Source organism: Hemiscyllium ocellatum, chromosome 12 (genome assembly GCF_020745735.1).
Source record: "Hemiscyllium ocellatum isolate sHemOce1 chromosome 12, sHemOce1.pat.X.cur, whole genome shotgun sequence".
In the NCBI taxonomy this organism is placed as follows: Eukaryota; Metazoa; Chordata; class Chondrichthyes; order Orectolobiformes; family Hemiscylliidae; genus Hemiscyllium; species Hemiscyllium ocellatum.
The window spans coordinates 66,265,822-66,279,129 of record NC_083412.1 but is presented as its reverse complement, the minus strand read 5'-3'; the positions used below and the strand labels follow the sequence as shown (position 1 = coordinate 66,279,129).

General features: G+C 38.9%; 1 protein-coding gene across 3 annotated transcripts in view; it reads left to right on the top strand.

The window, feature by feature from the left end:
• The window catches only part of LOC132821096 (E3 ubiquitin-protein ligase DZIP3-like), a 112,448-nt gene that overhangs the window by 82,190 nt on the left and 16,950 nt on the right, over positions 1 to 13,308 (top strand). For all 3 annotated transcript variants that reach the window (XM_060833619.1, XM_060833621.1, XM_060833620.1), the window contains 5 exons: positions 33 to 151; positions 1,679 to 1,747; positions 5,739 to 5,835; positions 7,141 to 7,244; positions 12,829 to 12,916. In XM_060833619.1, the coding sequence (XP_060689602.1) occupies positions 33 to 151; positions 1,679 to 1,747; positions 5,739 to 5,835; positions 7,141 to 7,244; positions 12,829 to 12,916 (477 nt within the window). The remainder of the gene's footprint in view (positions 1 to 32; positions 152 to 1,678; positions 1,748 to 5,738; positions 5,836 to 7,140; positions 7,245 to 12,828; positions 12,917 to 13,308) is intronic.

Genomic DNA, 13,308 nt, shown 5'->3' with positions numbered 1-13,308 from the left:
GCGTCTGTTTTATTTGTTGCAAACTTTTACAGGCTCTTGTGAGGAATTTAGACCAATTAATAACCAAGCTTCAGGAAGAGCAGCAACAAAGGACCCATGCAGAAAACCAGTATTCAAGACTTCAAGAACACTATCAGCTAGAAATATCTAGGTTTGTCTCAATGTGGAATATGCAGAGTGTATGTCACGTAATCAAGATATAAAGTACATTGACTTGGATTATGTGGTCAGTGAAGAAATTATGCTGCTTCTGCTGACGCCTAAGAAAGCTGCTATGAAGAGTTCCAATGAACTCTGACGTGATGTTCACATTTCCCAGTATTAATTTTATTCTAGTGCCCACTAAAGGGCATCTTTGGAATCTACTGACTTTAATATTATCAAGCGTGCATGCAGACGATCATTTTGAAAAAATTTTGCAGACAACAAACAAGCAGATGTTATCATTCACTGCATATACGTTTGCAGAAGGTGAAATAATGATTGGGACATATGTGTAGGATCAAGTTAAATTTGAAATGTCATTTTTTTTTCAAAAGTTCATTAATTTATAATTTTCTAAAAATAAATGGAATGGAAAAATTTGCATTCCATAAATATAACATTTTTTTTTCTGGGTCCAGAAGGGTTGTTCAATAATTTTGACTTGGCAAAACATTTACAAATTCTCTCTTTTAAACCCCAATCAATGAACCTTAGCATTTTCAAAGAATTTTGCAATGATAATAGAGTAAAAATATGGAACTTTTTGTCAAGTGAGTCTGGATTGATTTCTATCCATGAGAAGGTCAACATTCTTTCTATTCGGTGGAGGCGTGTGAAATCGCTGAGAACAGCTTCTGAATCTGCGCGTTCCCTATGTGCTAACATAAGTTACTGACAGCTTTACAAACTAATGACAGCATATGCTGGCAGATTTGGTATGAATGCAATGCAAAAACTGAGAGTACCTGTTGCAGTATCTAATTCTTGTTTCTGTCTTGCAAATGGCAAAATAAATGTAATGTAACCTAAATACTTGTCTTTACAGGAAATGTAAATATAAAGGATTTGGGGGTCCCAGGGTCTTCCAGATACAAATCAAAGCAAACTAGCATGCGGGTTACAGCTGTTAAATAGTATGTTCATCTTTATTACAGAGCTGGTTTACAAAAGTAATAGAATCGTGCTGCTTATGGGGAACCACATCTGCACACATTTCTTCAAATTTAGTCTCCTTTCCTAAGGAAGAATATAGCTGTCTGAGAAGGGCAACAACAGGCTTAACTAGATAGATTATTGGGATGCGAGAGATGTCTGAAATGTCAGATCAAAAAGAATTCTCATAAATAAAATCATATGTCTAGATCTCTGTTCCCCAGAAAGCAGTGAGACAGGCTGTTGGCTATTTTTAAGCAGACAGAGATGGGATTTGGATGAACAGAAGAGTCAAAGGTTATCAGGAGTAGATCAGAGAGTGGAGTTTACGCCAGAAGCCAATCAGCCATGATCATACCAATTGGTGAAATCGGTATGAGGGGCAAAATATTTTTGCTCCTAATTTGCATGTTTGTACTTAGATAGTTAAGTTGAAATAGTCGGTAATGGATTAAAAAGTGAAGTAGGCTTAATGGGCCTTACAGTCAATGTCTCCTCTTTTCTTGTAAGTAATATTAACATTTTTACTTGTGTCTTTAAGAGTGAACCAGCAACTTCAGAGCAAGGACGAAGAAATAAAGAAAATTGCAACTCAATTTGCAAATGAACGGTAAGATCACTGCCAAAGTAGCAAATATAAAGTTAGCGCTTAAGCAAAATGGTTCCATAGCATGTAAAAGTGAAGGATAAATCTGAAGGAAATGCAGCATTCATCAGTTCTCAGAGAAGAAAATGCACGACAGCCAATGAGATCAGGGTTAATGTTTCAATTTATATTTGGGAAAAACAAGTGGGAATTTCCAGTTCAGCCTGTGTCCCCTAACCCAATGTCAAAAGTTAGCTTCCGCTCTTGGTCATACAACAGGGAATTACCAAGACTTTAGCTGGAATCAGTTCCCTAACGAGTTTTTTTAAATCAGTATTTACTGTGGAAAAGGGCATGGAAGACATGGAATGTAGGGAAATAGATGGTGACATCTTGAAAAATGTCCATATTACAGAGGAGGAAGTGCTGGATGTCTTGAAATATATAAAGATAGATAAATCTCCAGGGCCTGATCAGGTGCACCTAGGTGGGCGGCACGGTGGCACAGTGGTTAGCACTGCTGCCTCACAGCGCCAGAGACCTGGGTTCAATTCCCACTTCAGGCGACTGACTATGTGGAGTTTGCACATTTACCCCCATGTCTGCATGGGTTTCCTCCAGGTGCTCCGGTTTCCTCCCACAGTTGAAAAATGTGCAGTTTAGATGAATTGGCCATGCTAAATTGCCCGTAGTGTTAGGTGCAGGGGTAAATGTAGGAGAATGGATCTGGATGGGTGCGCTTCAGCAGGTCGGTGTGGACTTGTTGGGCTGAAGGGCCTGTTTCCACACTTTAATTAGATTAGATTACTTAATCTAATCTAAACTCTGTGGGAGACTAGGGAAGTGATTGCTGGGCCTCTTACAGAAATATTTGTATCATCGATAGGCACAGGTGAGGTGCCGGAAGACTGGAGGTTGGATAACGTGGTACCACTGTTTAAGCAAGGTGGTAAGGATAAGCCAAGGAACTATACGTCTGTGAGCCTGACATTGGTGGTGGTCATGTTGTTGGAGGGAATCCTGAGGGACAGGATGTTCATGTATTTGGAAAGGCAAAGACTGATTAGGGATATTCAGCATGGCTTTGTGCGTGGGAAATCATGTCTCACAAACTTGATGGAGCTTTTTGAAGAAGTAACAAAGAGGATTAATGTGGGCAGAGTGGTAGATGTGATCTGTATGGACTTCGGTAAGGTGTTCGGCAAGATTCCCCATGGTAGATTGGTTAGCAAGATTAGATCTCACGGAATACAGGGAGAACTAGCCATTTGGATATAGAACTGGCTCAAAGGTAGAAGATGGTGGAGGGTTGTTTTTCACATTGGAAACCTGTGACCAGTGGAGTGCCACAAGGATCGGTGCTGGGTCCACTTCTTTTCGTCATTTATATAAATGATTTGGATGTGAGCATAAGAGAGATAGTTATTAATTTTGCAGATGACACCAAAATTGGAGGTGTAGTGGACAGCAAAGAAGGTTACCTCAGATTATAATGGGATCTTGATCAGATGGGCCAAAGGGCTGAGAAGTGGCAGATGGAGTTTAATTCAGATAAATGTGAGGTATTGCATTTTGGGAAAGCAAATCTTAGCAAACCTTACTTAATGGTAAGTTCCTAGGGAGTGTTACTGAACAAAGAGACCTTGTTCATAGTTCCTTGAAAGGGGAGTCACAGGTAGATAGGATAGTGAAGAAGGCATTTGGTATGCTTTCCTTTATTGGTCAGAGTATTGAGTACAGGAGTTGGGAGGTCATGTCTATTGGAAACATGTTGTGAAACTTGAAAGGGTTCAGAAAAGATTTACAAGGATGTTGCCAGGGTTGGAGGATTTGAGCTATAGGGAGAGACTGGGGCTATTTTCCCTGGAACATTGAAGGCTGAGGGGTGACCTTATAGAAGTTTACAAAATTATGAGGGGAACGGATAGGATGAATAGACAAGTCTTTTCCCTGGGTTGGGGGAGTCCAGAACAAGAGGGCATAGTTTTAGTGTGAGCTGGGAAAGATAAAAGGGACCTAAGGGTTAACTTTTTCACAGAGGGTGGCACGTGTATGGAATGAGCTGCCAGAGGATGTGGTGTAGGCTGGTACAATTGCAACATTTAAAAGGCATCTAGATGGATATATGAATAAGAAGGGTTTGGAGGGATATGGGCTGGGTGCTGGCAGGTGGGACTAGTTGGGTTGGGATATCTGGTCAGCATGAAGTGTCTGTTTCCATGCTGTACATCTTTGACTGTATAACTAATAGATGGGAAAGTACTAAATGCTAAGGAAACGATTAGATTAGATTTCCTACAGTATGGAAACAGGCCCTTCGGCCCAACAAGTCCACACCGACCCTCCCTATATTTTCTCCTGACTAATGCTCCTAACACTATGGGCAATTTATCATGGCCAATTCACCTGACCTGCACATCCTTGGATTGTGCAAGGAAGCCAGACCACCTGGAAGAAACCCACACAGACACTGGGAGAATGTGCAAACTCCACGCAGACAGTCACCCAAGGCAGGAATCTAACCCGGGTCCCCGACGCTGTGAGGCAGCAATGCTAGACACTGTGCTGTCCTAAGGAATCAGTAAGATGAAGGAACTTGACATCTACTATATAGTGTAAAGCAATGCAGAGAAGTAATAAAAGAAGATGATGAAGGAGTAAGCAAATTCAAAACAAGTTTCCAAATGAAATCACCAACGAGAAAGAAATGTGTTTTAGAACAAAAAAGGGACAGTGACATAATGTTAAGCAGGAAATCGTAGATACTGTCATCTTAATCTTAGACCCTTTTATGCTCGAGTAACAGGGGACCATACTTCTCGACTTGTTTCTTTAACATTTTCCTGATGTAAGACAGATATATGGTCTGCATGAAATATGGGTTAGCAGTTGTGATCGACATTAGCACTAACAACTCAACTAAAAACAGGCATGTGGGGCTAACTTTTATCAGAAGTCAGCTAAGTGTCAATTTTGCTGAGTTCCATGCAGAGATTTGACCTCTGAGCCCTAGTAAAATTTCTCACACTATTTCTGAAACTTGCCTCATGATTCAAACAGTACACCTCTGGCTGCCCCACTCATCATACCTCTTACTGGAGGTGCATGTCCTTAGCACTGAATATGAATGTTTTTTATTGTCGTGTGTATTTTGCAGTAAGAATACAACTTAATACAGTGAATAGCTTTCATTTGTCACCACGGTTTGGTGCCATTTTGAATAATTTAAGAGTTGGAGGGTGGGAGGTGGGAAAAAGGAAAGATGTAGCTTAAAGAGAGTCTATCAGTCCTGAGCCATCTTATCACCATCAATGATGCCTGTACTGCCATGCTTTTTCCACTTGCCAGGCTGTCCTGGGATTCCCTGTGCCAGTGCCCTAATTAAAGTGCAGTTGCAAGCCTGGTAAAACGCTGTCACTCGGAGCCACCCTGCATACTTGGTTCATCTGAAGATTGGCCCCACCAATGGTGGTTGGTTGCGAGTTGGCATCTCGAATTTCCAACAGGGATTCTAGTGGACTGGAAGCTGCAGAGGAGGGCTATTATTTTTCTCAGGACCTGTGGAGGACATTGTGCCATCAGATCCTGCTCCCTCTCAATTTTCACCTTTAAATGATCGCTTACTGCAACCATGTATGAACTTACTGGACTGATAGTGAAGCTATCATCACAATGTAGATCTATAGAATAAAATATTTTGTCCTGTTTACAATACCAAACATACCTGTAATTCACACGCCAGCTAGAGCTGCTGCTGCTTGGGAAAAATGCTCAAAGTCAAATCCAAACATGTTATCAAGTCATACTATCTTCTAAAAATAAATAAATATTTTAAAAGCAGTCATAATGAATATCCTGGAGTAATATTAAAGGCTGATTTTAGGTGGCTATTAGAAACCTTTTGGATTTAACTTTCATGGAGTTGAAATATCAAGTGAACATTTTTCATTAAAATATTGTCAGCTCCTGGATATCAGTTCAAATATTTAAGAGCTCTCTTGACCCTCCTATGCAGGTTGTTGTGGAATAAAGACAAAGCAAAACTAGAAGATGTAACTGCAAAAAACATTGCAAAGTTGGTAGAGGCAACAAAGCGAGCAATAGCTGCTGAGGTAAGTGTTATTGATAATCTCAGCATAGATACGAAATTGCTCAAATTATTGGATAATTTGTGAATTTTGTATTTGGTTTAACACCATTGGAATATATTTTAATTTCTGCTAGCTGTTTGATTTTTTTTCAGCCATTAAAATTAGTTATTTTGTATTTAAATCTGATTTTGTTGCGCAGTAACCATGTAGGTTTTTTTTTACATAAGAATGAAAATATATATCGGAAAGAAAAAGGTGCTAAGATTAAAAGCATCTAGTTTGGAAATTCTTAAGCCATCAGGTGATGACACTATAAGTGTGTTTTACAGTCCGTTAAGTGGAGTTAGAGGTCAAAAAGTTGTTTAAAATCATTCATTAATTAAAGGATCAGTCATACAAGTGAAATGGTTTTCACCAAAAAAAACACTGGGTTCTAAAGTCCTTTACCCTCAGGATAATCTGAGTTAAAATGTTTGATGCTACATTAAAGTGAATGCAGTATGTTATCAGACTGAGATTCGTTGTGATATAGAGGCATGTAGAGCAGCATTAGGTGATGGTGATAGTTTGTGTGGCAGTTCTGTCAGGCCAAGTTGCTCAGTCAAGAATTCCATCCCATAATAGTTGCGAATCACAGCTAGTTCCTGCACTGGCCTTGATAGAGGTTTTGTTCAGAGTTTTTTTCAAATGCACAAGGGTATTTCAGCATTACAAGTTTTGTGTCATTGCACTCACACAGGAAATGATCTTAAGCTCTGTCAAATGTTTCAATTACACATTCATCAGTATTCAGTCCCATCTAGAGTCATTACATAGCAAACAAGAATAATGACTTCTGTAGTCTTTGAGTACTGAGCTCAATTCGCTTATTCCAGTTTTATTCCAGGTGAGATCTCCAGTGCGAAAATAATATTATTGCTCTCTTTTGTGTTTCTCTTGAATTATCTGATCAATATTGGTAAGAGTTCTGTTGGATTTGGTGGCAGCTACTTAACAACGAAACTAAAATGTATGAGAAGTAATTCAACTCAATCAGGTCTGTCTACCTTCCTGTTTGTCTTTAACTTAACATGCATAATGTTATAATCATTGCTTTCCTCCTTTAATATGGACCTTCTGAAATAGTTTGACACTTGTTGTGCCTCCATGTCCTAATGAATTTTGAATATCTACTGAAATGTCATGAAAAAGAAGATTTAACCAATGCATTACCAATGGTAAATTCCATTTTATGGTGAAAACATTAAATCTCGTACTTGATTTTAACATAATTCACTAGGATTTTGTTATATAGTACATGTTGTGTCAATTTAATGTTTGTTATAGATCTTGTTCTTGGAGTGCCGTAGGGATAATGGCCTATTCCAGTTGCAACAGGCTGAACAAGACTGTTCAATTCGGCTTAGGACAGCAGAAGAAAATCTGACAGAGTGAGTCCACCTCCAATAGATGTGGCATAAATAAATGTACAATTTATATGTTGTTCAAGGTTGCATGTTATGATCATCAATATCCCTGTGTTCTTGTGCTCTGTATTTCACTATAAATAGCTGAACTCAGTGACATTGAGGAAGGTATCCTTCCTCCAAATTGGGTAGAAATTTGCCAATGAGTGTTTACTGAGAATTGCAGTTCTTCAATACAGGAACATATGGCTATTGCAGCTGACATTGGCACTTGCTGATCTCTGAACATATGTTCTTAATCACTTCAATCTTTAGATGCTAAGTGCTGAATATTCCCAACCCTGGATGATATGAGCAATGGTGAGTCAGTTGGGAAAATATGGCAATATCAGAAAAATTTTTGGCATGGAGGTTAAAAATTAGATTTCCATCCAAGATTTGATTGGCGTGACGGGAATCTCGCCAATGAGTCATAAGAGTCCGATTTGCAAACAGTTGTATATTATTATCTATTCTTGCTTCATTTATATGCATTTTGCACTTGCCTGATTGAGTGCAGCTCCAAAAACATTCAAGAATTTGGCATCATCCAGGACAAAGCAGTCCTCTTGATTGGTATCATATCCACAAGCATCAACTCCCTCCACCACTAGTACTCAATAACAACAGTGTGTACTTTCTACAAGATACACTGCAGACATTCTCAAAAGATCTTTGGACAACACCTTCCAAAGCATGGCCACTTCCATCTAGAAGGACAAGGATTTGGAAACATATCATTGTTCCTTTGCTGTCACTGGGGTCAAAATCCTGTAATTCCTTCCCTAATGGCATTGTGGGTCAACCTACAGCACGTGGACTGCAGCAGTTTAAGAAGGCAGCTCACCAACATCACCTCAAGGGCAAGTAGAGGCAGGCAGTAAATACTGGCCCAGCCAGTGATGGACCATGCAAGAATAATGAGCAAGTTTGCTATTCTCCCATGTGGTGTGGAGAAACTAGATGGTGACAGTTACCAGTGTGGAAATCAAAGCAAGCACCTTGTGGTTCCAGCTTGACACTTGCTCCTCTGGGCATCTGTCTTTGCCAACAGTCTCAAGCACATCAGGGCATGCTTCTTGGGTAGCAGCCACCTGCAATCACTCAACGGATGTTGTCATCAGACATTCACCAGCCTCACTACATCATTGTAGTATATCTCCAGCTCACTTGCAATACAGTTATCCACTTCAATGCTTCCCCTTTGGAGCACATTGACTAATTGCACTGTAATGCTGTTGTAGGCCCCTTTGCACTCAGTAACAGGTAGCCATCTCAGAGGGCATTGGAATGTTCTTCACTTGCTCTCTTCACACACACTGTGCCTACTTGGATGCTCACATCATTCCACCTTACCTTGTCTTGCCTTGTGCCTTACAGCAAACTTAAGCCAGGCAGCATTGCCATGTCAGCCATCAGTGATCAGTCAGGGTGGATGGACATGCAGAAATCCATGCTGCAATGTTACACATTCAGCATTTGCTGAGCTTATGTGTCAAACACACACGCACATGTGAAAAATGACCATGTCTGAAAGACTGAAGGGATTAGTCACGTCAAGGAGTCTGTCATCAGTCAGGGGGTACTGGCACAGTAAATTTAAGCACATTATCTGATATTAGTCCAGGGGCTTTTATGTGGTCAATCAGACACTTGGGACAGCCAACGTGAGAGGTTCTGTATCATTACAATCTGGGAAATGGACCACAGTCATCTTGAACAATGACAAAATATCACAATACTCTGGGTGTTAAGGAATGAATAGTGCTCCCTTAGACAGGGTTCAAGCATGGTATAGTGCCAAGGGCGAATAGTCTATATAGCTTGAATTGATATAGCTGAAGTTACATTAATAATCTGACAAATGTAGAGTGGATTATATTTACAGCTTTAAGCTCCTAATTCCAAGGAAGGTTTTAGTCTGCCACCTGTGTGCCTTCAGAATCTTGTCTTTTTTTGTATTGCAACCACTACATACTAATGAGCTATTCGTGGCTGGCAGCGATTTACCCAGTCACACCTGGCCTTGAAATATGGCACCAGGAGTGGAAGTCTCGGCAGTAACAAGTATCTCTGCTGCTGGTGATTGCAAGGCAGCATGATAGTGGCAGCATAGCTGTGTGAATGAATACATAATGAGGTCAGCAGTGGGGAATTGCTTGCAATAACTTGTTAGAGCTCATGGAGAGAAGGAAACTCCATGAAGCACCCCAAAATTAACAAAGATAATTTTTGCCCTATGATTGAATAGGAAAATCACAGATATTAAATTTTAAGTTTACAATTGGTTCCCTGACCTAGTCTGAAAGTTAGTATTCAGTCAGAAAGTCCTATCTTCTTTGAGAATTCTTTTGTACTGCTGAGTTCTCCCTAAATATTTCACTTGCAGACAGCTTTCAATTGGAGAAGTTGTTTTATGTTTATTCATTTAATAAACATAAAAGCCCCCAAGCTATATATCTCAGAACCAAAAAAAAGCGAGGGGAAATACCCTTTTTTTTAAATGATTACCTTCTGCGTATAGTTTACTGTTTATTATGAATCATGGGACTTTTGCTTGATCCTTGGAGAACACTTGTTTGGGACTAAAGTCTTTATCTGCTAGCAGGGCGCACAAAAACAAGATATTCAGTATCTGCTATATAAGGACCAGTGATTTATCTTCTTTGAGTAATGTTTAATTTAGAAAGAGAACTCCTTTTCTACAGTTAATCTCCATTGCTTCTAAGTCTTGCTTTAATGTCAGTGTTCTTTCATCTACTATCATTTATAAAACCTCCATTTATTTCACATTGCCATTTTTACTTTTATCCTCTAAGACTACATTCTCATTTATGACTGAAGGTTTAGAGTCATAGAGTTGGGCAGCACAGAAACAGACCCTTCAGTCCAACTTGTCTATGTCAACCAGATGTAAATTAATCTAGTCTCATTTAAGCCTTCATTTTAGCTATTGTTATATTTTAGTTTTATTTTATCTATTAAACTTTTGCATTCTTTCTATTTTAGTCCTTTTTTTTTAGTTTTTAATTCATCTACTTATATATTTAATATTTTTAGCCCTAACTTTATCAGATGTATATTTTGTTTTTTCCCATATACACCTCAACTTTTTGTGCTGTATGCATCTCATTATTTCTTTTTAAAATATATTTGGTCCTTTTTAAGCAACTTTACAACCCATATATATAGTTTTTTTACAGCTTTATCAATTCTTCTACTCGTTTGCAAACATTTGTGTACCAAAACTCTAAACTTTTGTCTTTGTCTACTCCAATTTTAACACTTTTTTTTGTTATTCACGAATGGGATATGGATATCGCTGACTGCCCATCTCTAGTTGCCTTTGAGAAGGTGGCAGTGAGCTGCCTGTTTAAACCACTGCAGTCCATGTCCAGTAGGTAGAGGTACATTTGTGTTAGATTTTTTTTAACGAGTAAACATTATCTCACATCTTTTTCAATTGAATTTAATGTGATATCAATCCTGCTCTACCAACCTATTTTTTCCACCTGAATTTGAATTTATTTACAGTAATCTTTTAAAGTTAATCTTACTGTACAGTTAGTAAAGCCTTCAAGGTTCTGCATGGCACACTAATTAGTAAAGTTAGGTTACATGGGATTCAGGGTGAGCTAGCTAAATGGATGCATAATTGGCTTAACAGCAGGAAACAAAGGGGTGGTGGAGGTTGTTTTTCCGACTGGAGGCCTGTCACCAGCAGTGTTCCACAGGGATCAGTTCTGGGTCCTCTTTTTTTTTTGTTTGTCATTTAGGTAAATGATTTGGATGAGAATATAGAAGGCATGGTTAGTAGGTTTGCAGACGATGCAAAAATTGGTGGTACAGTCATCTGAAGTAGGGTTTCTGAGACTACAAAGAGATTGTGATTAAAAAGATCAATGGTCTGAAAAATGGCAGATGGAGTTCAATCTGGATAAACGCGAAGTATTGCATTTTAATACAACAAATGGTAGAGCTTTTATCATTAATGGTGGGGCCTTGCATAATGTAATAGAACAGATGGACTTGGGGGAGCAGGTTCATAATTCTTTGAGGTTTGCGACACACATTGGCAGAGTGATTAAAAAGGCATTTGGCACGACGTCATGTTGAGATTGTACAGGACATTGGTGAGGCCTCTTCTGGAATACTGTGTCCAGATCTGGTCGGCCAGTTATGGGAATGATATTATGAAGATGGAGAAGGTTCGGAAGAGACTTAACAAGATGTGGCCGGGTATGAAAAGCTTGTATTATAAAGAAAGGCCGGATAGGCGAATACTTTTTTCACTGGATTGTAGGAGGTTGAGAAACGAGCTGATAGAAATTTATAAAATAATGAGAGGTATAGATAGTTAATGGTAGTTTTTTTTCCCCTAAGATGGAGGATTTAAAGACTACGGGGCACATTTTTACACATAGTGTGGTTTGTGTGTGGAATGAACTTTCTGAGGAAGTGGTGAATGTGGGTACAGTTTCAATGTTTAAAAGACATTAGGATAGGTCAATGAATAGGAAAGGTTTGGAGGGATATGGGTCAGGAGTAGGCAGGTGGGACTATTTTAGTTTGAGATTATGTGCGGCATGGACTGGTTGAACCGAAGGGTCTGTTTCCATGCTGTATGACTAAGAGGTAGAAATCGAAACATTAGTTCTAACACTGATAATCGGAGAGTTCCCCAGATTATGTCACTTCAGTCTATGAAACTGTCTATTAATTCATACTCTACGTTTTCAGTCTTTCAACCGACTTTCATTATTGCTTAACACTTATTCTATGTAACTTGTTTTTATTAATGATGATCTTACATCTTATTAAATTCTTTTAAAAGCCCAATAGTACTGCAGGTAATACCCCTCCCAATAAACTTAATTGTTTCAAATTTACAACATGCCTGTTAAATTTAGGGGCAGCACAGTGGCTCAGTGGTTAGCCCTGCTGCCTCACACTGTGACGGACCCAGGTTCGATTCTAGCCTCAGGCAACTGTGTTGAGTTTGCACATTTTCCCTGTGTCTCTGTGGGTTTCTTCCAGGTGCTCTGGTTTCCTCCCCAATCCAAAGATTAAGTGAATTGGCCATGCTAAATTGTCCATAGTGTTCAGGGATATGTAGGTTAGGTGCATTAGTTAGGAGAAATGTAAAGTAAATGGGTAGGGGAATGGGTCTAGATGGGATACTCTTTGGAAGGTTGGTGTGGATTTGTTGGGCCAAATGGCCTGTTTCCACACTGTTGGGATTCTATGAAGTACTCATACTAATTGCTGTTTTAAAGTGAATATTAAATTTATCCCATATTATGGCCTCTTGTAGCCTAGCCACTATTACTCTTACTATTGCACATATTGTAGTTACCGAGTTTAATGCTTTCTCCACCTTTGAACATGCAATATTTGCTGAATCTTGAACAGAAATGATATCTGGACAATACCCTCCAAGTCGAAATGATATAAAATGCAAATGTAGTTCGTTATCTCACCAAGAGGAACCTACTTTGACTTTGCATAAGCAGTTCAAGATGCATTGCTTCTTCATAACTAACAAAAACATTATACCTTTGTATAACAGGAATCCTGAGTCTGCTGACTTACTTGCGACAGTTGATGGTTGGCAAGCAATTGTAGCTGATATAAGAAACAAAATTGATTTTACAAAGGTGAAGGTTTTTTCATTTATTTATTATAAAGTGTTGACTTCAGTCCGTGTCAGTTTTTGTCTGATTATGCTGTTGTCAAGTTCCTTTAGGAATTATTTGTTATGTGTGTTACTAGTTTAAATGTGTTATACAAAGGTAAGTCAGTGTTATAACTTGCATAAATGAAACTCCCAAGACCATGATTTGAAAAAGTACAAATGCTGCCAATCTGAAAAGAATGTAGTCAGTACTAAAAATATGAAACCGTACCGGCAACACCTGAATACAGAGAAGTATTGGGTTAGAAGAAAGTTTCTGTAAGTAGAAAGTTGCATAAACACTTTTGTAAAGTGGATGAGATGAAAGGACACTAATGTTAGGGCAAGAGGCCACAGGTATTCCACTTTGGTTGT